Source organism: Microcaecilia unicolor, chromosome 4 (assembly GCF_901765095.1).
Source record: "Microcaecilia unicolor chromosome 4, aMicUni1.1, whole genome shotgun sequence".
In the NCBI taxonomy this organism is placed as follows: domain Eukaryota; kingdom Metazoa; phylum Chordata; class Amphibia; order Gymnophiona; family Siphonopidae; genus Microcaecilia; species Microcaecilia unicolor.
In genome coordinates this window covers 61,452,611-61,476,883 of record NC_044034.1, presented here as the reverse complement: position 1 = coordinate 61,476,883, position 24,273 = coordinate 61,452,611, and the positions used below count along the sequence as shown (strand labels likewise).

At 45.4% G+C, this 24,273-nt stretch overlaps 1 protein-coding gene across 1 annotated transcript in view; it reads right to left on the bottom strand.

Annotated features, from left to right (window-relative positions):
* Positions 1-24,273, bottom strand: part of RNF17 (ring finger protein 17) — a 785,154-nt gene that overhangs the window by 718,045 nt on the left and 42,836 nt on the right. The window contains 1 exon segment of the mRNA XM_030200280.1: positions 21,653-21,734. Coding sequence (XP_030056140.1) covers positions 21,653-21,687 — 35 coding nt within the window. The 5' untranslated portion in view covers positions 21,688-21,734.

Genomic DNA, 24,273 nt, shown 5'->3' with positions numbered 1-24,273 from the left:
GTATCAGATTGTGGGACACCATCCACCACTGTAGAGTAGAAGAGCTGTGGAGTTATTTGAAAATGAGCATCGAGAGGATTGTCCACCGAGGAATTCAAAAGTAAAGACAAGCCAATGGTGTTACATGGACTATTGAAGCCATGTGACCAAGGAAGCGGAGCATCTGACAAGCAGATATGAATCGACTGGGATACCTGAGTGGTGAGATGTAATATATTGCTCACCCTCTGTTGAGGAAGGAATGCTCGACCTTGAGTTGTGTCAAGAAGAGCCCCTATGAACTTAAGTTATCATGGGTGCTATATGTTTGTTTATCATAGAACTTATGTATGTCCCATTAAATACACACTCCAGAGTTTACAATAAATCTCAATGGTCTCCTCCGACTCCTCTGGACCCTATAGTGACTGCCTTCAAACAATTAGTTCTACGGGACATACATAAGTTCTATGATAAACAAACATATAGCACCCATGATAACTTAACTAAAAATGAGCGCCAAGCTCTCAAACAGTTAAAAAACAACTCTTCGATTGTAATCAAAAGAGCTGATAAAGGTGGAGCTGTTGTAGTACAAAACAAGTCCCAATACCTAACAGAGGCAGAACTTCAACTATCGGATACAACATCTTACACAGAACTACAACACGACTGCACTTTTCAATTACAACAAATTATTCGAGACATCACAAAAGAAGGGCTAGAACTTGGCTTCCTTACATGTAAAGAACATCAGTTTCTTAACAACAAAACTCCAACAATACCTGTCATGTATTTATTACCAAAAATTCACAAGAATGAAAAAAACCCTCCTGGCAGGCCCATTATGTCATCTAGAGGTTCCCTTCTAGAACCACTATCGATCTATTTAGACACGTTTTTGAAAGATGAGGTACAACTATGTCCCTCTTATATTAAAGACACAAATCATTTTCTCCAGATTTTGCAAGATATACACTTGCCACAATCTAGCTGCATTATGGCAACATTTGACATCAAATCTCTTTATACCATGATCCCCCAAGATGAATTGATAGAAATAGTGGGTACAATACTTGAGGAAAGACAAAGACCACATGCAGTACCAACTGATTTTCTTGTATCTCTACTCAAGCTAGCTCTATGCAAGAATTACTTCAAATTCGGAGAAAAAATTTACATGCAAACCTCGGGAGTAGCGATGGGCGCGACTTTCGCCCCCACAATGGCGAATTTGTTTATGCATGCATTTGAACAGCGATGGTTATTGACTTCTCCATTTAAACACAATATTCTCACGTGGCGTAGATATATTGACGACATCTTTATGCTGTGGACAGGCACTAATACAGAGCTTAGCGATTTTCAATTATGGCTTAACAACTGCCATCCACGCATAAAATTTACTGCTACATCATCAGACAGCATTATACATTTTTTAGATGTAGAAATATGTCTACATCAGTACACCTTTCAAACTAAGGTACACACTAAATCTACAGATAGAAATACCATTCTAGAATATGGTAGCTGTCACCCAAGAACTCTACGTGACAGTCTCCCCTTCTCGCAATTCCTACGGTTCAAGCGTATATGCACAGAAGACACCGATTTCAAACAACAAGCCCACATTTTCAGCTCAAAATTATTGCATAGAAGATACCCCAAGAAGGTCCTTAAACGAGCTTACACTAGGGCCAAATATGTTAATAGAAATTTATTACTGCAAGGCACAAAACGTGACTCCCAAGAAGATCAAGTTATGACATTCATAATGCGATATGTGCAGGGTGGAGAAACAGCATCCAAAATCATCAAACAGCACTGGGATATTATGCGTGCCCATCCTGTCTTCGCCAATTATCGTATGAGAACAGCCTTTTCACGATCACGTAACTTAAATGAAATATTAAGTCCAGCAGACCTTCCTCCAATGGGTCTGGCACCCATCAGTCAGCAAGGCAGCCATTCTAAATGCAATAAAACTGGCTGCAAAACTTGCCCTTCAACTATTGAGTCTGCCCAGTTTTGCCATAATGGCACCACATATCAATTACAACATCAAACTACCTGCCGTACCACTCATATCATATACTATATTAAATGCCCTTGTGACAAGGTATATATTGGTAAAACTAAAAGATCTCTAAAAGCACGGATGGTAGAACACAGATCACGCATAGCAGCAAATACTATGGGTGCCCCATTAGTACAACATTGCATCAATAACCAACACTCCAGTGAATCTTTAAAATGTATGGTTATTGACCACATAATTCCCAATGTTCGAGGTGGTAATATCGACAGGATGCTTTTACAAAGAGAGGCACGATGGATATACCGCCTCAACACAGTAGAACCTCATGGCCTTAACACTTTCTTGCATTGGGCATGTTTCTTTTAAGATCGGCGATACACAGCTGATCCATACGTCATAATTGAGAGGTGGAGCTCTCTGTATTTAAAAACTGAATACCAGCGCCATTTTTTCAGCAGATACTGCCGCCATAGAACTCTGCCAAAGTGAGACCTGACGCCATTAATTTACACGGTATGTTTAATATGTAGTACATAATTACAGCTCTATAGATCAAATATATGTTCTCCGTTTTTTATAGATATATGCCTATCGCCCTTGACGAAGCAAACAATAGCGAAACAGGCTCCTGTCGGGTGGGCATTAATCTCGGAGACCGGATCAAGTTCTATAAGTGAAGCCTGAGGGGTACAACAATCGTTGGATTGAAAGTAACACAAGAACCCACAGCTTCCAAGGATAATTGAGATAAGTTTATACTTGTCCTTTTTTATACCGCTTTATTTTGACTTCAACAGTATAACTAGTATTGTAAGGAAAGACTTTAAACCCCGTGAATGCACTAGTGAGAAAAAATCACAATAAAAAAAAGAGTGATGATCATAATGCGATATCAAGGCATATTTATTTAGAATTCAATATAAGGAACTTCACAGCAAATAATTCTAGTGCACCACTGGTGGTTGGGGGCAGTCGATGATTACATTTCGTCACGAGCACATAGGCTCAATAAACGCAGACGCATACAAGTGTCGCTGTGACTGGATGAGACGCCCTTTTTTCAAGATATCGCTGTTGAGCCAATCAGCTCTCCTTTTCCAATTTGTGTATCCTAGAAATAAGCAGTGGATTTTCCCCAAGACCATCTTAATAATGGCTTATGGGCTTTTCTTTTAGGAAGTCATCCAAATCTTTAAGCACCGCTAACTGCTTTCACTACATTCTCTGCCAACGAATTCCAGAGTTTAATTACACGTTGAGTGATGTCTTCCGCAATCTGATACAATCTATGGTCTTAAGTCAGATGGACTACTGCAATGCTATATATGCAGGATGCAAGGAACTACTAAAGAAATTACAAACAGCTCAAAATACTGCGGCTAGACTGATCTTTGGAAAACCCAAATTTGAATCTGCAAAACCACTCTGAGAAATTCTGCACTGGCTCCCCATTAGAGAACGAGTAGCCTTTAAAATATGCACACTAATTCACAGGATAATCTTCGGTGAAGTCCCATAATATATGCTCGAATTAATTGACTTACCACCCAGAAACAGATTCAGTACCTCAAGATCATATCTGAACTTACATTACCCAGCCTGTAATGGCCTTAAGTACAAATCAATTTACGCCACCAACTTTACATATAGAGGCACTCAATTATGGAATGCTCTACCCAAACAAGTAAAATCTACCCAGACCTACCTAAATTTCTGAAAATTATTGACACCAGTATTGTTTAAGAAGGCTTATTCCCCAGGTTTAACCTAACTTGAATTAACTATTACTATAAATTCAGATCCAAGGACAATAAATTACCTGTTATTATCACTTGCCTTTTTGATGTTTGTTATTTTATATCTTATTCTCAATTTGTATAATTGTTCTTGTACTGTAGCTTGCACTACAGACTTTGTAAGCCACTTTGAGCCTGCAATCGGTGGGGAAAATGTGGGATATAAATGTAATAATAAATAAATTAAAAAAATATATATATATATATATAATCCGATTAATTTTAAAAATTTACTACCATGTTTTTGAATATACTCTAATTTTGCTCTTCATAAAATACTCTCTACCATTTTGCCCAGCACCGATGTCAGGCTCACCGGTCTATAACTTCCGGATCACCATCTGGATCTTTTTATTTTTTTTTTAATCAGTGTTACATTGGCCGGCCACCCTCCAATCGTCCAGTACCCGTGCTTGATTTTTAACAATAGTTCTGCAAGTTCATTTTTCAATTCTTTTAGTACTCTGAGATGAATATCACCTGGGTCCAGGCGATTTGCTATTCTTCAAATTTGTCAAATTGCACCATTACATCTTCTAGGTTTATAGAGATTTCATTCAGTTTTCTCTGATTTGTCCTGCTTTGAATATCTTTTCTGGCACCGGTATCTCTCCCAAATCTTTCTCGGTGAAGACTGAAGCAGAGATTTTCTCTCTGCTATGGCTTTGTCTTATCTGAGTGCTCCTTTTACCCCTCAGTCATCTAGTGGTCCAACCACTTATTTTGCCAGCTTCTTGCTGTTAATATACATTAAAAAAAAATACTAAGTATTTCCCTCCAAACAATCGAAAATGTGATTGGTTAGCATTGATGCTTGAAAGCTTTTCTGCCAAAAGAGTAATGTTCTCGCTTCTCTGCCTAGAGGAGCAGAAGCATAAGATCTGGCACTTGCAAGTGCGTTTTAAAGTGGTAGGCATGTTCTCTTCACACCTGCACATTTTTGTATTCTATACAGTGTGTCAATTTTCTTTGGCACAATCTGAACTGTCAAAGGGGTTTTTAAAGTAAGAGTACTTTTCATAACAGAATGGAGGGGACCTGTAATAACCGCGATAGTCAATGTAGAACTGGAAAACTTGAATAATGATTCTTCCCTCCGTTTCTAATATTAAAAGGTATAGCCTGATCCAACTCACGGACGTAGCCAAGAAAAAATACTTTCTGCTTCTGAGGTGGCCGAGAAGTATCAGATGGCATGCCATAGGACTCATCCGAGAAGTTCTGTGGGTCCTGATCTGTCTCCTAGGAGAGGTCGATTGACTCTAAAGTACTGCTCATGAGTACAGGGAAGAATGTAGACCAGAACGTCTGCTTAGCGTCAAGGTGCGTCGAAGCATATGAGCTTCCGAAATTGGAGAAAGCTCCTCTGCCGATGACGCTATGCATCAGTCAGGTACAGGCTGCCCCGACAAGCTGACATCAAGCCAGGGTAATGTAGCCATGGCGGAAGCACCTGTATGTCTGTAGAGACTGACTGCAGTAGCCCGGAAAGTTCCCCTTTGAGCATAGCCCAGATTTCCTCATATAGAATAAGCATTCGGTTGCAGCTAAGAAACCAGTATGTATGCAGCCTGAGATAGCCTGTGCAGGTGTAGGAGATCTAGAAGACCTTGAATGCTCTCGATGTGATATGAGCTGGAGAGAAGAGCATTCATTGTGGCATAGATAATTCCCATGCATTAAGAACATCGATACAGGGGAAGGTATAGGCAGAGTGCCTGGAGGGAGAAACAATGGCGATGCGTTCTTAGCTTTCTGCTCTGCAGGTCCCTTGATGTATGGAGCACCAGTGAAGACAGTCCTGATATGATAGTGGCATTGAGTTTGATGTAGCTCCTCTTGATATCACTTGGGTGCTTTCTATGTTGATGCAGGGTTCCACATCGAGTACCAAGTCTCCTGCCAGCCACCAAGAAAATGACGTTCAAGGTCATGTACTTCAGATGGCAGGAATTCAGTGGCTCAAAAGGAGCTTTCATCAGCTGGATAAGAACAACATTGAGATCCCATAACACTGGTGGAGGTCCGACAGGGGGCTTTGACAAAAGCAAACCTCTCATGAAGTGAACTAGAGACTGTCCAGAGATGGGCTATGATAAGTATTAGTTCACTAAGGTTAACCCTTATGGAGTTGGTCTTTACACCAGACAATAGAATGTATTCAAGCAGGGTCTGGGGATCTAGGGACTGCTCTCAGACCCAGACAGCAAAACTCCTCCACTGAAATAATAGCACCTCATAGATCCGGGAGACACCCTCTGAAAGACCCAAGGAAGCAAATTCTAAGCCTCTCAACATCCAAGCTGCGAGAACCAAGAGACTGGAGGTTTGGGATGTAGAAGAACCCCTTGTTCTGTGTGATGAGGGTTGGAAAATACTCCAATCTCCATGGTTCTTCAGAGAATAACTCCAGAAGTTGAGGGAACTATATCTGCCGTGGCCAGTACTAAGCGATCAGAATCGTGGTTCTGCGGTCTTGCTTCAGTTTCAACAAAGTCATCCCTACTAAAGGTATTGGGAGGATACGCATACAGAAGACCTGTAACCTAACTGAGGAGGAAGGCATCTGACACTAGTCTGTCGTGGGCCTGAAGCCTTGAACAGAACTGAGGGACCTTGTGGTTTCATCTGAGTGGCAAAAAAATCCACCAAGGGAGTGCACCACGCTCGGAAGATCTTGCGGGCTATGCCCACACAGAGACCACTCTTGTGGTTGCATTATCCTTCTCAGTCTGTGCCAGGTATTGTTTTTGCACGCTAGATAAGTAACTCTAAGGAACATTCCATGTTGGTGAGCCAATGCCAAATCCAGACGGCCGCCCAGCACAGAGGGCGTGATCCGATGCCTCCCTGCTTGTTGGTGTAATACATTACAATGTCTGTTGGATGAGCACAATTTGATGAGACAGCCGATCTTGGAAAGCCTTTAGAGCGTTCCAGATCACCCAGAGCCCAGGAACCTTTGGTGTGAAGTCCATCTACAAGAGCCCCTAATTCCAGGAGAAATGTGTCCATCGTCGGCACCTTTGTGTCTAAGGAATTTGGAATGAGGCCCAGATGCACAAAGGTCCTGTTAAGAATCCGTCTATTTCCAAATCAGTAAAAATTTACCAATTTGGAAATACAGAGGGATTCACAAAGAGAAGAGAATCGCATGCAAATGAGCTGCTCGTTGATTTTGCGACCCAACCTCATTTGCATGTGATATAGGGGAAGCTAGTCAGTGAGTGTAAAGGATTTTAAAGATTGCTTTTCAACTTTGAGTGACTGACATTCACTCATTAAAGTGATAATTCTGTCTGTGTGAAAATGATTTGGAATGAAAAAGAAGATAAGACACGGATCTAATTAATTTGGTATGTGAATGGGGAGGTGGAGCATGTTTCAGTTCAGGCTGGCCACCTGAACAGAGAAACATGTGACAACATTCAATCATATTTTGTATGGCTTAACAGAAATTCTCAAGCATTCTGTAATTTTCCTTAGCTCTGAACATGTCACGTCTGTGGCCGTGACCACCCTCAGCCTTACCTTCTTTCTGGGGGTCAGCAGCTCTGCTGGCTTCTGTCTGTGTTAGTCTTGTCTCTGTCCTGGTGTGCTGGCTGCTTCCAGCATGAACCTGATTGCTTCACTAGATCTCACCTGTGTGGGCTATGCCTCTCTAGGGAGCCAGCATCTAAGATGGCTGCCACCGGCTCTATGCCAGCTTCCAAGATGGCTCCTGCTTGTCTTTCCTGTGGGCTCACTTCCTATGTGTGTCAAGCCTCTCTTTGGGGTCAAGGTACTTCCTGCTTCTGTCCTGCTACTGGTGACCTCATCAGTGAAAGCCTTCATAAGGAAGTGCTGTGCTGGCATTCTGGGCCTTTGCATTGGTGTTATGCTCTTAGGCCAGGTCAGGTTAGTAAGTGTCTGCTGCACTACTGCTTAGCCTCTCTCTGGGCTCCAGCCCAGCTTCTTTCTGTGTCTGTTGTCTTTCCGTGGGGGGTCTCTTCCCTGCCACTGTGTCTGTGGACTGTGGGTCCTTCCTGGCTTACCCTGAGTTGGGGTGAAGCCTCTGTGGACTGCAGGTCCTTCCTGGCTTACTCTGTGTTTGGGCTGGGAACTCACAAAGGCTGAGGCTTCAAGTGCAGACAGAGAACAAACACGGACAGAGGCTTCACCCCAAACACAGGGTAAGCCTGGAGCAGAGGCTTCACCCCAAACCCAGGGTAAGCCAGGAACAGAGGCTTCACCCCAACACAGGGTAAGCCTGGAGCAGAGGCTGGAACCCTTGCCTTCATTGCATTTTTGGTAGGTCACCATTACCTTTATGCTCAACATTTCGGTACTGCCCCCCCACCACCAATTTACAGGCAGTAAAATGTAATTTGAAAAAGAAGAATGGCACGGATTTCATACACGCAAAGAAGCTGTGTGTAAGCCGGTGTGTACTTTTTTTTTTTTTTTGTGCTCCATCTTCCCTGCTCGTTTCTCCCCTTTCTCCTACTTGCGACAATGACAGCTCCAGACCTCCCATTAAAATTTCCACAGTAAAGGTAGGGACTGCTTTTGTGCATGGGGGTCGGAAATGGCTGTGCATCACCTTGAATACACATAATAATAGTAATTAGCTCATTATAACAGCTTTGCATTCCATTTTCGTTAGTTGCTACCATGACAGGAAAATGGCTCGGCGAACCCTTTTGTTGCATGTCTCGTTTACTACTTGCTTGCTAAACCGGCTAGAGCTAGTTTAAAAGCCACGTGCTGGCTCGTTAGGTTTACTGCATCTGGCTCCAAGAGTCAAACTGAATCTAATGGCCCGGATGCACTAATCAAGTGCAGACACGGGAAAAAGCTAGGGAGCTAGGTCAGGCGCAGGTTGCAAAGCTGCCTGGGTCAATGTGGGAGCTGGTTCTTGGCTCCTGTATGGAGAGGGAGAGGGAGAGGTCCTCCTGGAATTAATGCTTCTCAGGTGCCAAATCCTTCTATAACCCCCAGCTCCTGGTACCATGTGACGAGGGCAACTGACGACGATGCTTCTTGGCCTTCACCCGAAGCACATCATCGAAACTCCTCAGTGCAGACGAGGACGACATCAAATCCACACCATCACCTCAGGGTCGGGTCCAATAATGGACGAACCCGGGGGCCCTGCGCAGCAAGAGGCCTTCAGGCAGGTGGAATTCCACTCAATGCCTACCGACACTCCCGGTGCCTAAGGGTCTAACAGAAGCCACGCTTACCGACGCTCCTGGTGCAACACAACCTTGATGCCTACGTCGAGGAACTGACTTGGTTCCAAAAATCCTCTCTGGAAACCTGGGTCCTCTTCTTCATGTGAAGACAACAGTTAGTGGGGCTATGGTCGGAACCAAGACACTGAAGACACCAAGAATGCCCCAGCTTGTTCCAGCCCGCCCATCCAGCGACCTGTGCGACAGGGCCGACGGGGGCAGGGACAGAGGCCGAGGTGAGGAAGAGTTCCACTGGCACTGGCCTGTTCCAGTCTGCCAACCCAGCTTTTCCCTGCCTGTCCAGTCCATCTCTTCCAGCCACCCAATCCAGTTTCTCCCTGTTGCTCCAGTCCGCCTGATCCGGCTTCTCCCCGCTTGCTCCAGTCCGCCTGATCCGGCTTCTCCCTGCTTGCTCCAGTCCGCCTGATTCGGCTCCTCCCTGCTTGTTCCAGTCCGCCTGATCCAGGCTTCTTCCTGCTTGTTCCAGTCCGCCTGATCCGGCTTCTTCCTTCTTGCTCCAGTCCGCCTGATTCGGCTCCTCCCTGCTTGCTCCAGTCCGCCTGATCCAGCTTCTCCCTGCTTGTTCCAATCCGCCTGATCCAGCTTGTTCCAGTCCGCCCGATCCTACTCTCCCTGCTTGCTCCAGTGCATCCTGCTTGCTCCAGTCCACCTGATCCAGCTTCTTCCTGCTTGCTCCAGTCCGCCTGATCCAGCTTGTTCCAGTCTGCCCGATCCTGCTCTCCCTGCTTGCTCCAGTCCATCTGCTCCAACCTGTTCCAGTCCGCTTGATCCAGCTTCTCCCTGCTTGCTCCAGTCATTCTGCTCCAGCTTGTTCCAGTCCACCTGATCCAGCTTCTCCCTGCTTACTCCAGGCCTTCTGCTCCAGCCAGCTTGCTCCAGACTGCCTGCTTCAGTCTGTTCCAGTCTGTCTGCTTCAGCTTGTTCCAGCCTGTCTGCTTCAGCTTGTTCTAGTCCGCCAGCTCCTGCTTCAAACCATTCCAGCTTGTTCCAGTACTGCTGCTGTGCTCTCCACCACACTCACCTGCTCCTGCCTGCCTGCTGCCCAATCCACCTGCTCCTGCCACTCAACCTGCCTACTAGCCAATCACCTGACTGACTACCACCCACCCTGAAACCTGCCGCCTCCCAGCCCATCTTCCTACCAGCTCATCACTCCCCTGCCCAACTGCTCACCCTCACCTGCCTGTCCTCCCAGCCCACCTACCTGCCCTGTGAACACCTCAGTCACTACTCATGGCCCCCATTCACATCCTATTCCTTGCCCTGTCCCTCCCTAATCTTTTCCCCCTCCCACCGCTGTATACCACACGATCTCACTACCCATCCCTGTCCTCTTCCGTCCTGCTCACTACTGCAATACCCTACCTACCCCTGTCCCCCACCACCTCACCATCCCTACTGTCGTCCTCCTCCTTCCTAGCACTCAACCTTCAACACCTCCTTCCTGCCATGAACCCTTCCCCTTTCCTCCTAAGCGCATCCCGTCTTCGTCGCCTTCGTCGCCCTTCCTCACCCACCCTTCTCCTGCTATCCGTGGGTGATATCAATCCCAACCCAGGTCCCCCACACCTGTCCTCGTCCTCATCTCATCTATGCAAACGTTCCCGTGATATCTCCAATCTCATCTCTATTCCCCTCCTCCCCCCCTCCTCCCTCCCCTTCTCATGCGCCCTGTGGAACGCCCACTCGATCTGCAACAAACTTCCCCTCACCCACGATCTCTTCATCTCCCATTCCCTTCAACTGCTCGCCCTAACTGAAACCTGGCTCACCCCTGACGACTCTGCCTCAATCGCAGCCCTATGCCACGGAGGTTATATTTTCTCCCATTCGCCCCACCCAGTTGGCCGCGGTGGTGGCGGCGTCAGGCTACTACTTTCGCCCTCCTGCAGTTTTCAACCTCTCCACCTACCTCAGTCTCACTGCTCTCATCCTTTGAAGTTCACTCCATCCGTCTCCTCCACCCCACTGCCACTCAGAGTTGCAGTCATTTACCGCCCCCCCCCCCCCCCCCCCCCGATAAATCCCTCCCTTCCTTACCGACTTCAATGCCTGGCTCTCCGTTTTTCTTGAGCCCTCATCCCCATCCCTCATTCTTGGTGACTTCAACATTCACACTGATAACCCATCCGACTCATATGTTTCTCAGTTCCTCACTCTTACCTCCTCCTTCAACTCCAACTGAGCCCCACCACCCATACTCACAAATCTGGCCACTGTCTTGATCTCGTCCTCTCTTCTACTTGCTCACCCTCCAATTTCTGCGTTTCAGCTCTTCCTCTCTCTGACCATCACCTAATCACATTCACACTTCAGCACCCTCCCCCTCAATCTCGCCCAACACTAACTACTACATCCAGAAATCTCCTAGCTGTTGACCCCCCCACCTTATCCTCTAGTACCTCTGATCTCCTCCCTTCCATCATGTCCTCCAAATCTGTTGACAAAGCTGTCTCCACTTACAATGCCACTCTCTCCTCTGCTTTAGACACCCTTGCACCGTCCATCTCCCGTCCCACAAGGCGTACCAATCCCCAGCCCTGGCTGACCCCTTGCACCCGATACCTTCGCTCCTGCGCCCGTTCGGCTGAACGCCTCTGGAGGAAATCTCGCGCCCATACTGACTTCATTCACTTCAAATTCATGCTATCCTCCTTCCAATCCTCCCTATTCCTCGCTAAACAGGACTATTACACCCAACTGACTAATTCCCTCAGCTCTAACCCACGTCGTCTCTTCGCCACCCTCAACTCCCTCCTCAAAGTGCCCTGCGCTCCCAACCCCCCTCACTCTCTCCTCAATCTCTGGCCGACTACTTCCGTGACAAGGTCCAGAAGATCAACCCGAATTCACCACCAAACCTTTTCCTCCCTCTTCATCCTATAACCAACTCTCTCAACCACCCTACCAGGCCTCCTTCTCCTCTTTTCCTGCTATCAACGAAGAGGAAACGCCCCATCTCCTCTCCTCCTCAAAATCCACCACCTGTTCCTCAGACCCCATCCCCACCAACTTACTAACACCATCACTCCTACTATCACCCCACCATCTGTATATCCTCAACCTCTCTCTCTCCACTGCAACTGTCCCGGACACCTTCAAGCATGCTGTGGTCACACCACTCTCAAAAAACCATCACTTGACCCTACCTGTCCCCTCCAACTACCGCCCCATTTCCCTCCTACCCCTTCCTCTCCAAGATACTTGAATGCGCCATTCACAGCCGCTACATTGATTTTCTCTCCTCTCATGCCATCCTCGATCCGCTTTCATCCGGCTTTCGCCCCCTACACTCGACAGAGAAACGGCACTATCTAAAGTCTACAAGGACCTGTTCCTCGCCAAATCCAAAGGTCCACTACTCCATCCTCTCCTCCTCGACCTATCCGCCGCATTTGACACTGTCAATCACAACCTACTTCTTGACACACTGTCCTCCTTTGGGTTCCAGGGCTCTGTCCTCTCCTGGTTCTCCTCTTCTCTCTCCCATCATACCTTCAGAGTACACTCTCATGGTTCGTCCTCCTCCCCTATCCCGCTCTCTGTTGGAGTTCTCAGGGATCTGTCCTTGGGCCCCTTCTTTTTTTCAATCTACACCTCTCCTTAGGCTCCCTGATCTCTTCTCATGGTTTTCCACTATCATCTTTATGCTGACGACACCCAGCTTTATCTCTCCACACCAGAAATCACTGCTGAACCCAGGCCAAGTATCGGCCTGCTTATCCGACATTGCTGCCTGGATGTCCAACCGCACCCTGAAACTGAACATGGCCAAGACTGAAACTTATTGTTTTTCCCACCCAAACCCACTTCTCCTCTCCCTTCACTCTCTATCTCAGTTGATAACACCTCGTCCCCGTCTCATCTGCCCGCAACCTCGGTGTCATCTTCGACTCCTCCCTCTCCTTCTCTGCGCATATCCAGCAGATAGCCAAGACCTGTCGCTTCTTCCTCTATAACATTAGCAAAATTCGCCCCTTCCTCTCCAAGCACACCACCGAACTCTCATCCACTCTCTCATTAACTCTCGCCTTGACTACTGCAACCTACTCCTCACCGGCCTCCCACTTAGCCATCTATCCCCCCTTCAGTCTATCCAGAACTCTGCCGCACGTCTTATCTTCCGCCTTAACCGATATACTTGTATCACCCCTCTCCTCAAGTCACTTCACTGGCTTCCGATCAGATACCGCATACAGTTCAAGCTTCTCCTACTCACCTACAAATGCACTCGATCTGCAGCCCCTCCTTACCTCTCTACCCTCATCTCCCCTTACGTCCCCTACCCGTAACCCTCGCTCTCAAGACAATCCCTCCTTTCAGTACCCTTCTCCACCACCGCCAACTCTAGGCTTCGCCCTTTCTGCCTCGCCTCACCCCATGCTTGGAACAACTCCCTGAGCCCATACGCCGGGGCCCCTCCCTACCTATCTTCAAATCATTGCTCAAAGCCCATCTCTTCAATGTCGCCTTCTGCACCTAATCACTACACCTCTTCTCAGGAAATCTCAACTACCCCAACTTGACATTTCGTCCTTTTAGATTGTAAGCTCTTCTGAGCAGGGACCGTCCTTATTTGTTAATTTGTACAGCGCTGCGTAACCCTAGTAGCGCTCTAGAAATGTTAAGTAGTAGTATTACACTAGGTACAGCGTTTAAAAGACACTGGGAACCTTCGTAGACATCGAAGGAAAAGCTTCCTTGGTTAAATTAATTCTTGTGGTGGGCAGAAAGGCATTCGAGCATGCATGGTGAAACGTCTCTCGCGCTCCACTTATACATTTTTTTTTTAAGTCCTGGAACCAGGTGACGCGGGTCAACATCACCCCACTTGTGAGAACAGGTAAGCCTGCTTGTCCTCAAATAAAAGTGTTTCCCTATTCAAAATCTGAGATACTTCCTGTGATTGGGAAGTCTCAAAGTGTGGGTATAGGCATCAGTCCAGAGAGCATAGCCAATTGTTTTCCTGAATCATGAGAAGGGTGCCCAGGGAAGTCATCCTGAACATTTTTGACCAAGAATTGGTGGGGGGGGGGGGGGGGGGGGGGGTTTGAGCTATATGTTAACGGAATTGAGTCAAACAAAATAAACATTCCACATTAAACATATAGCAGCGTGGAATCATTATGGATAGAATTCCATGTGCGAAGGGAAGGAGTATTTTTGTAGGGCTGTACTACTGTCCGCTGGGGAAAAAATGGATGAAATATTTACAGAAATTAGGAAAGCTGGCAAATTAGACAATATAATGGACGATTTCAATTACCCCAATACTGACTGGATAAATGTTACATCAGGGAGCACCAGGGAGATAACATTTCTAAATGTAACAAACTGCTTCTTGAAGCAACTGGTCTAGAAACAGACAAGAGGAGGAGCCATTTTAGATCTAGTCCTTGGTGGCATGCAGGGCATAGTAAAAGTAGTAACGGTGTTGGGACCCCTGGAAAACAGTGATCATAAAATGACCTACTATCTGAAATTAAGCCACAAAGGAAATCAACTGTAGCTGTATTTAATTTTCAAAAGGGCAATTGAGGAAAAATGGTAAAAAGAAGCTATAAGGGATTGGCTGCAAAAGTTAGGACGTTAAATCAGGCATGGACGTTGTTCAAAAACACCATCTTGGAAAACCAGACCAAATGCATTCCACATATTTACAAAGGTGGAAAGAGAAAACAACAGCCAGCATATGGTTAAAAGGTGACGTGACAGAGGCTATTAAAGCCAAAAGAATGTCCTTCGAAGAACGAAGAAAGGACCCAAATGAAGAAAATAAGAAGCAACATAAGCACTGGCAAGTCAGATGCAAAGAGTGATAAAGAAGGCTTAAAAGAGAATATGAAAAGAAACTTGCTGCAAAGACAAACTCGCAGTAACATCTTCAGGTACATCAGAAGCAGAAAGCCTGCGAGGGAATCTGTGTGACCGTTAGATCACGAAGGAGCAAAAGGTGCGCTCAGGGAGGACAGGGCCATAGCACAGAAACTGAATTAATTCTTTGCTTCGGGTCTTTACGGAAGTAGTAAGAGCTTCCCATACCAGAAATGGTTTTCAAGGGTGATACGGAGGTACTGAAAGAAATCTCTGTGAACCTGGAAGATGTACTGAGCCAAATTGACAAACTAAAGAGTAGTAAATTACCTGGACCAGATCGCATACATCCAAGAGTACTCAAAGAACTCAAGCATTAAACTGCTGATCTGTTAGTAATATGTAACCTGTTAAAATCGCCCGTAGTACCCGAAGACTGGAGGGTAGCCAATGTAATGCCGATTTTTACGAGGGCTCCAGGGGTGATCCAGGAAATTACAGACCAGTAAGCCTGACATCGGTGCAGGTAAAATAGTGGGAAACTATTATAAAGAATTAAATTATGGAACACAAACATGGTTTAATGGTACAAAATCAACATGGTTTCCGCTAAGGGAAGTCTTGCCTCACCAATTTGTTTCATTTCTTTGAAGACATGAATAAATATGTGGATAAAGGTGAGCCAGTTGATGTAGTGTATCTGGATTTTCAGAAAGCTTTTGACAAAGTTCCTCATGAGAGGCTCCTGAGAAAATTAAAAAGTCATGGGATAGGAGGCAAAGTTCTGTTGTGGATTAGGAATTGGTTATTGGACAGAAAATAGAAGTAGGGTTAAATGGTCATTTCTCTCAATGGAGGGCGAATAGTGGAGTGCCACAGAGATCACTACTGGGACCGATGCTATTAACATTTATAAGTAATATGGAATTCGAAACGATGAATGAGGTGATAACATTTGCAGATGACAACTATTCAAGGTTGTTAAAACACAAACACATTCAGACTGAAAAGTTGCAAGAAGACCTTAGGAAAATTGGAAAACTGGGCATTCAAATGGCAGAGGAAATGTAATGTGAACAAATGCAAAGTGATGCACATTGGAAAGAATAATCCGAATCAGTTCCTGATGCTTGGGAAGGGGAGGGGGGGCTAGCACTCAAGAAAAAGATCTAGGTGTTGGAGATAATACACCATAATCTTCTGCTCAGTGTGCAGTGGCTGCCAAAAAAAGCAACAGGATACAACGACTAAGGAAAGGGATGATAAATACACTGAAAATACTATAATGCATCTATCGCTCCATGGTGCAACCGCACCTTGAGTATTGCATTCAATTCTGATCGCCATATCTCAAATAAGATATAGCAGAATTAGAAAAGGTTCAAAGAAGAGCGACCAAAATGATAAAGGAATTGGAACTCCTCTCGTATGAGGAAAGGATAAGAGATTAGGACTCTTCAGCTTGGAAAAGAGATTGATGAGGGGAGATGATATAGATCTACAAAATCCTAAGTGGTGTAGAATGAGTAGAAGTGAATCAAATTTTTACTTATTCCAAAAGTACAAAGACTAGGGGACACAAAGAAATTACATGGAATACTTTTAAAACAAATAGGAGGAAATATTTTTTCACTCAATGAATAATTAAGCTCTGGAACTTTTTGCCGCAGGATGTAGTAACAGCAGTTAGCGCACCTGGGTTTGGACAAGTTCCTGGAGGAAAAGTCCATATTCTGAGACAGACATGGGGAAGCTACTGCTTGCCCTGGGATTGGTAGCATGCAATGCTGTCACTATTTGGGTTTCTGCCAGGTACTTGTGACCTGGCTTGGCCACTGTTGAAAACAGGTTACTGGGCTAGATAGATCATTGGTCTGACCTAGTATGGCTATATGTTCTTAGGTTTGATCACATTGGTCTGTAAAAGGGCAGAGATTTCCTGTACAAGTACCTGCTTGTGTTGAGAGCTGATAAAATAATGCTCTTGTTTGTGGACAATTTGGTGGTTTCTGAGGCCATGTAAGGCGTAACCAAGATGGACTATTTGCAGAACCCACCATTTGGAGGTTACAAGGGGCCACCCGAGATGGTAAAAAAATTCAGAGCTCCCACCACCAACAACCATTAAGCTGTCCAGGACAGTTACTTTGAGTGTGGTTATGCTTTCCTGGAACCTTGCTTTAACTGGGTATCCAGCTGGGATTTCTGAGGGCAGGACTAGCGAGTCTGGACAGAGTAAAAAGGTGGTAGGAACCTAAGCCTTGGTAGGGTCATTGCCCAAGCCTGCTCGAAAATCTTTGTGTGAAAGAAAATCCAGCTGGAAGGTATCGAGACACGGATTGGATGGTATCAGTATGTTTGATGAGGTCAGTGACCTCTATCTTATCTCCATAAGTTGTTTCCTCGACAAGGTACGTCCACTAACTTCTCCTGAACTGCTGGTTCTAGGTCATGAGAGTCTGCACATCCCCACACTTATGGGGGAGAGTCTGGATTCAACATCAAAAGAATCATTAAGCACCCCTGGCCAGATACTTCCTACATTCTAGCTGCTTACTAGCCAACTGGCAAAGCTCTGTGGCCTGCTCCTGAGGTAGAGAATCCGCAAGATTTACCGTTAACGTACTGTGGACCAAAGACTGCAGGTAAAGGCTTATGTAGAGTTGGTAGGACTGGATATGGGTAGTGAGCATCAAGGCCTGGAAAGCTTTTCCTCCCAAACAAAATGTAGTGTCTGAACATCTACATGGGAGTGCCAAGGCACAAGTCTTGATCTCCCAGCTTGACTGAGGGTGGATTCGACCACCAGAGTGCTGCTGCAATTGAGACCTCTTGAATATGATACTGCGTATTCACCTTGTTAGGTGTGACCTGCATTGAGAGGGGAGATTCCCAGTTTATCACTGCATCGGTACTGTGATCCCTTCCTTGGGAGGCGACTCGAAGGCCAGGAGTGTGAGCCATTTCTGCCCTTGGCTCCTCCTCGGTCTCCAACTTAAATAGGATGGCAGAAGCCATTTCCTTAACAAAACCAGCGAAGAGTCCTTCAGATTGAGATCTACGCCTTGAGGTGGGAAGGATCAGAAGTTATCCATATGACACCTCCAAGAACTAGTGTGGATCCTCCACTGAATCGCATGAGCAGTCTGTCAGACTCTTCAGTGTACTCACATTGGAGTAAATGAGTCTGTGCCTTCCTCTTCTCAATGGAACCATATCCACACCCTCAAAGAGCACAGAGATACAGCCCTACCCTCAGATTCTGGGGAAGCTTTCTCCCTCGACATCAAGAGCAGTACTGTACTGTATGCATCGATGTGGACATCCTTTGTAAAGGTGCCTGCATCTACAATCTCTGCGCCAGCATAGATGTAGCCTCCGGCAGAGACCAGAGCTGAACTGCCAGCAGCACAAGCACCCTCAATGCCTAAGCAGATAGCACCAGTGCCAGCTCCTCCCCGATCATGACCCAGAATCGCTCATTCAAGGTGGGCATCTGCAAAGGTGGGAGAGCAGCAGTTTGAGAAGGCATCTGTGCCAAACCAGTAGCAGAAACCTGGCTGCATGAAGACTTGCGTACCAGTACCTCTTCCAAAGAAGGGGCGCACTCCTACCAGTGCTGGAGCTTCTCTGGTACCAGTAATGCTGATGTCCTGGTGCTCCTGGCACCATGCGATGATGAGAATCTATGCTCATTGCTTCTTGGGTTCCCCCCGATGTACAGCATTGTGGTCCTCCGGTGCCAACAATGTCTACGTTGGACCCATACGTATCCTCGGTGTTGGATCAGATGCAGACTGGTCCCGGGGCCTGCTCTCAGTGCCTGATGTCAAGGTGCAGACCCTCTCAATGCCAGCGCACTCCCAGTGGATGTTGAACTCTTGGCAGCCATCAAGGTTGATGCTTCCAGTACCAATGTCAATGTAACAGCCTTCAAGGAGCCAAAAAGTTTCTCCTGTTGAACCCGCTATGTCCTCAACTGCATTTTTAAAGAGACAACAAGAATTAGGCTGATGGTCAGGTCCAAAGCACCTGATACACCAAGAGTGTGTGGGTCTGACAGTGATCACCTGATGCATTGGGTGCACCTCTTAAAGCCACGGGGGGGGGGGGGGGGGGGGGGGGGGGTCTTCTGAACATCAAAAAGAATTGCAGACAAATAAACGCTTCAATTTTGAACCAAGAAAAAGGAAGCAACGTTCAAATTGAGGTCGGAGCTCTGGCCTAAATGGGACTAGCCTCAACAAAACAAAAATATGAAATCTAAGCACTGAAACACTGGAAAACTAATGAGAAAATAAAGAAAAAAAAAAGTAAAGAGACAAGAGAAGTAAACAAGACAAGAAAAGAAAAGAAAATTAAAGAAAAATTAAAATGACAAAAGAAAAATACCCACATAAAAAGGCACTGGCAAAAAGCCAAGTACACATTGAGAAAAGAACACAAATAAGCATCCTCCATGCTCCACAGAAAAACAAACACAGAGACCCGCATCAGGCAGAAAGGCTCCAGCACATGTACAATGGGACACTACTAGAAAATTCCAAAGTTAAAAATCGCAAGTCAGCAGGCTGCATCAAATGACATCATCCATCTGTGAGATTACAACAGCCTGTATGTACTTGGAGAATGCCAAAGGCTGATTTGCAGCGTGCTGAATGCTGAGACCATTGAATTTCCATGGGCTTCTTCACATTCAGTGTACGCTGACTGGTAATGCTGCTTTGTAAAACATAGTAATATAGCAAATGACAGATAAAGACCTGTACAGTCCATTCAATCTGCCCAACAAGAAACTCATGATACATGGTATGAAATACTTTATATGTATACCCGTTTGATTTGTCCTTGCCATTTTCAGGGCACAGACTGTAGAAGTTTGCCCAGCACTGATTTTACTTCCTAATTACTGGTGTTGCCCAGCACTATTCTTCTACTAAAATTTCTGAAGTTAACGTTGAAGCATCTTAAAATTTACACTCCAGCCCATTCATATCTATTCAGTCACGATCAGAGCACAGACTGTAGAAGTCTGCCCAGCACTGCTTTTGCTTCCCCAATTACTGGTGTTGCCACCCAATCTCCGCTAAGACTCTGTGGATCCTTTCCTCTAAACGGGATTCCTTTGTGTTTATCCCATGCATGTTTGAATTCCATTACTGTTTTCATCTCCACCACCTCCTGCAGAAGGCCATTCCATGTATCCATCACCCTCTCCATGAAAAAATATGTCCCGACATTACTCCTGAGTCTGCCCCCACTTGCAACCAACATTTGAACGTCTATCATGTCCCCCGTTTCTCCTTTCCTCCAAGGTATACATGCTCAGGTCAGCAAATCTTTCTCGTACGGTTTGCAATGCAAATCCCATACCATTTTTGTAACTTTTCTTTGCAACGCTTCCAGTCTTTTTACAACTTTAGCAAGATACGGCCTTAAACCTGAACACAATACTCCAAATGGGGCCTCACCAACGACTTGTAGAAGGGTATCAACACCTCCTGCTGATTATACCCCTCTCTATGCAGCCTAGCATCCTTCTGGCCATGGCTACCACCTTATCACATTGCTTTTATCACCTTCAGATCCTCTGAAACCATCACCCCAAGGTCTCTCTCCTCCTATTCGGTATCTCTTTTGGGTTTCTGCACCCCAAGTGAATCACTTCTTGGTATTAAATGCCCTTGACCATTCTTCTAATGCTTGGAGATCCCTTCTCACTGTTTCTACTCCCTCCAGGGTATCCACTCTATTGGCTATCTTCGTGTCATCTGCAAAAAGGCAATTTCCAGCTCTTTTGAGCAGGGACGGTCTTTTCTTCATGTTCAATTGTGAAGCGCTGAGTACGACTGGTAGCGGTATAGAAATGATTTGTAGTAGTTGTAGTAATTTCCAACCCTTCAGCAATATCTCTCACAAGTATATTAAACAGAATTGGCCCCAGAACTGACCCCCGAGGAACGCCACTGCTCAACTTCCTTTCCTCCAAGCAGATTGTTGCTAAGTGACAAACTGCTTTCTTGCTGTTGCTAAGTGACAAACTGCTTCGGACAGGGTGAGGGCTCAGAGACTGGTGGGGACAAACACGGACAGCAGCTGTGTAGTTGTCCTCTCATTATCTAATACTCTCATCCATAACAATTTCAGTACAAGGCGGGGGGTGGGGGGGGGGGTGTTCCGAGACTGCTGGAAATAGGGTAGAGAGAAAGTATTGGGGTCAGGCTGGGAAGTGTGTCTGTGCATGAATTCACTACCCCGCCAGAAGAACGCTCCTCAAAAAGGGCGGGATACTAATTTCAATATGCCCTTGAAAAGAAGGCTGTGTGTTTTTGATAGGAAAACGGCAAAAGCCAAACAGCAGACACTGGCTAGAGTGAAAGAAACTGATCAAGAAAATCAACAAACAAATTGATCGGAAAAAAAAAAAAAAAAAAAGTTAGTGCTAGGTAGGGATCCAATCTCCACATTTTCTGATTTAAGGACCCTCAGCAAAATACCCCAGCCACACTCAGCCAGCCATTCTCACACCACCACTCACACGCAGCACTAAGCAAAACACCCCACTCATGTTTTCACACACTCCAGAATAGCAGACCCCACTCACACCTCAGTACCACACCCCCAGATTCACCCGTTCTCACACCCCTCCCCCCCCACAGAGCAGTACACCTCCATGCACTCACCCCTGATCATACTTATAAACCATGCTTTTCACAATTACAAGTACTAACTTAACTCTCAGCAACACCAGCGGGGACAGATAGCTTGCCACATAAAAGCAGACTTACTTAGATAGGTTTCCTGTATAAAATTGTTTCTCCATCCATTTATCGTGGAATAGGAAGATTCTCTATCCTTTGTATCTGTGGCCTTTCAAAGAACAAATAGAAACGTGTACAGTAAAAAGTAAACCAAGTAGGTTTCCAGCTAGACTATAAGCACAAATATTCAGACAAAACCTTATCTACATTATCACCTATGAAGTTTTCCCCACAGACAGCAGGATTGATCAGGCACACAAGTGGGTGATGTCAGACAATGCAGGACTCATACCCAGATCTCAGAATGTAAATATAAAAACTTTTGAACCTGCACAGTCATCCTTCAGTTAAAGGGTAGTGCAATTCTCAGGAGGTGGAAGGGATTGTGTTGATGAAAACACCAGTTATAATTAAAACATGTTTTCCATCAACAGCATGACAGTCAGGCATACATGTGGGCAAATCCCAAGTTCAGAGCTGCTCAGTCTGTCTATAAACCTATCCAGGAGCAGCCCAAATATGCAGGAATTCTAATGTTACACAAACATGTTGGACAGCACAGCTTGACTAATCACACTGATTTTACCCTTATCCAAGCAGTGGTGCCATGTGATAACCAAATCTTTGCTTTGCATATGGTGTAGAGTGAAGCCACTTTCAAAAAGCCATAGTAGCTGAAAATAGTTCCCATTGAATGAGTATTCACTTTACCAATTTAAGTCACATCAGTTTAATAGAATTGGATGCTAATCGATTTAAGTTTCCTTAGCTACTAGAATACCAACCGTTGACAATTAAAGGCAAACAGCTTTTTTGATTGAGAAAGATTTAGTTTTAAAGTAATGAGCCTAACATGTCCAGAATGTTTCATTTGGGGAGATAGACAGAGAGAGGACACAAAGGTATTATTCTGGTTCAGCATGCTATACAGATAAGTAATTAGCCAATGGCCACTAAGTATGCATGTGCACATAACATCAGGAGACTGATATACCCATATATGGTACAGGCTACTTCCTGATTCCAGTTTAGGGGAAATCACATGATTTATGAGAAATGTAATTTGCAACAATATATATGTGATGTCCAGGACAGTGTTAGCTGAGCAGTTATTATTCAGGATGCGCGCTGCTGACAACCTGCCCCAGGGAGAAAACTATTTGTATTTCGCTCTGAGAGATACCAATAAAGGTAATTACTGGTTGCGCCTAACAGAGTCTAAGTTCTTTCTTCTTATTATTTTTTATCCTGTGTTTCCCCCCTCCCTGTGAGGGCTAAGGGACGGGAGGAAGTAACACAGTGGGCCGCGGAGGTGGCAACTGAGCTGAGGGTTATTCTGGAAGACTATGGACAAAAAAAATTAAAAAAAAAGACAGACAAAATAGACCTGGTGGGCACTCGTGTGGCAACTCTGCATACAGAATTACAAGCTTATCAACAGCGATTATCTACAGTAGAAGACAGTCTTCACCAACAGGAAACAGGGCAGCACGAGCTTAGAGCGGTGATAGCTAAGCTTGAAGACAAATCGAAGATCTTGAAAATCGCTCGAGAAGGAACAACCTGAGATTTGTGGGCCTCTGAGTCCATCAGAGAAGTAGATCTGAGGCCGTTCTTGGAAGACTGGCTCCCAAAAGTTCTAAAGTTATCGCAGCAGGCGGCCCCCCTGAGAGTGGAGAGGGCCCAACAAAACCATCCGAGACCAGGCCGCGCGTGATCTGCAAATTATTGAATTATGCTCATAAACATGAAATACTGCATGCTACAACAGCGATGGACCTACAATACGATAACAAAATTCTATGCTTTCAGGATAACTCAGCTTCAGTAGCAAATAAACATAAGGCTTTTCAAAATGTCTGTGCCCTGTTACACAAAAAAGGGTGCCTTTCGCACTACTGTTTCCAGCGCGATTAAAGATTACAAATGGAGAGAAGCCCCACTTTTTTTGACGCTGAGGAGGCTTTGCATTATGCAAGAACACGTTGAATTTAGGAGAAGGATCTGGAACATAATTTGGAGGCAGACATTATGTAAAAAATCCAAGAACATGGCGGCTTTGTGGTAGAATGAGCACAGAGGGCCTAGACCAACAAATGGAGACAAGCAGGAATCATTGGAAGTGTGAAGACTTTTCAAGCTCACACTTTGGACCACTGATAGCTGACAATCCATGAGACCCTTAACGGGGGATAAGTTTCATTTGATAAGCATTTAGAGGAACAACTTTGCAAATTTGGGTTTACAGAATACCGATGGTAACTCAGTAGCTGAGATAACCCCCGCTTTCTCCATAGTGCGGTATCTGGTTAAAGTTCTGGCAAGGGTGGTCTCAGGGGAGGTATGGGCTGGGGCCAGGGTAGGCCATTGTAAGTTGGGAACAAGAGTTCAATTGGGGGAATATGGGGAGGGGCAGGGATGTTTGGTTTTTTTTTTTAGTATTAGTTTGTTTTTGCTTTTAGTATGGTCTAATTTTCTTAGAATATATTGATTTGGCTTCAGTCTCTGCGTCGGGGAGAGAGGGGAAACAAGATCTCAGAAGGGGGCTGGCAGCTGGGACAGTCTCCCTTCTATTTTACATGGTGGTCCTTAACAATGCAATTTGAGTGGGATGACTTCCTTAAAAGTCATATCTTGAAATATGGGAG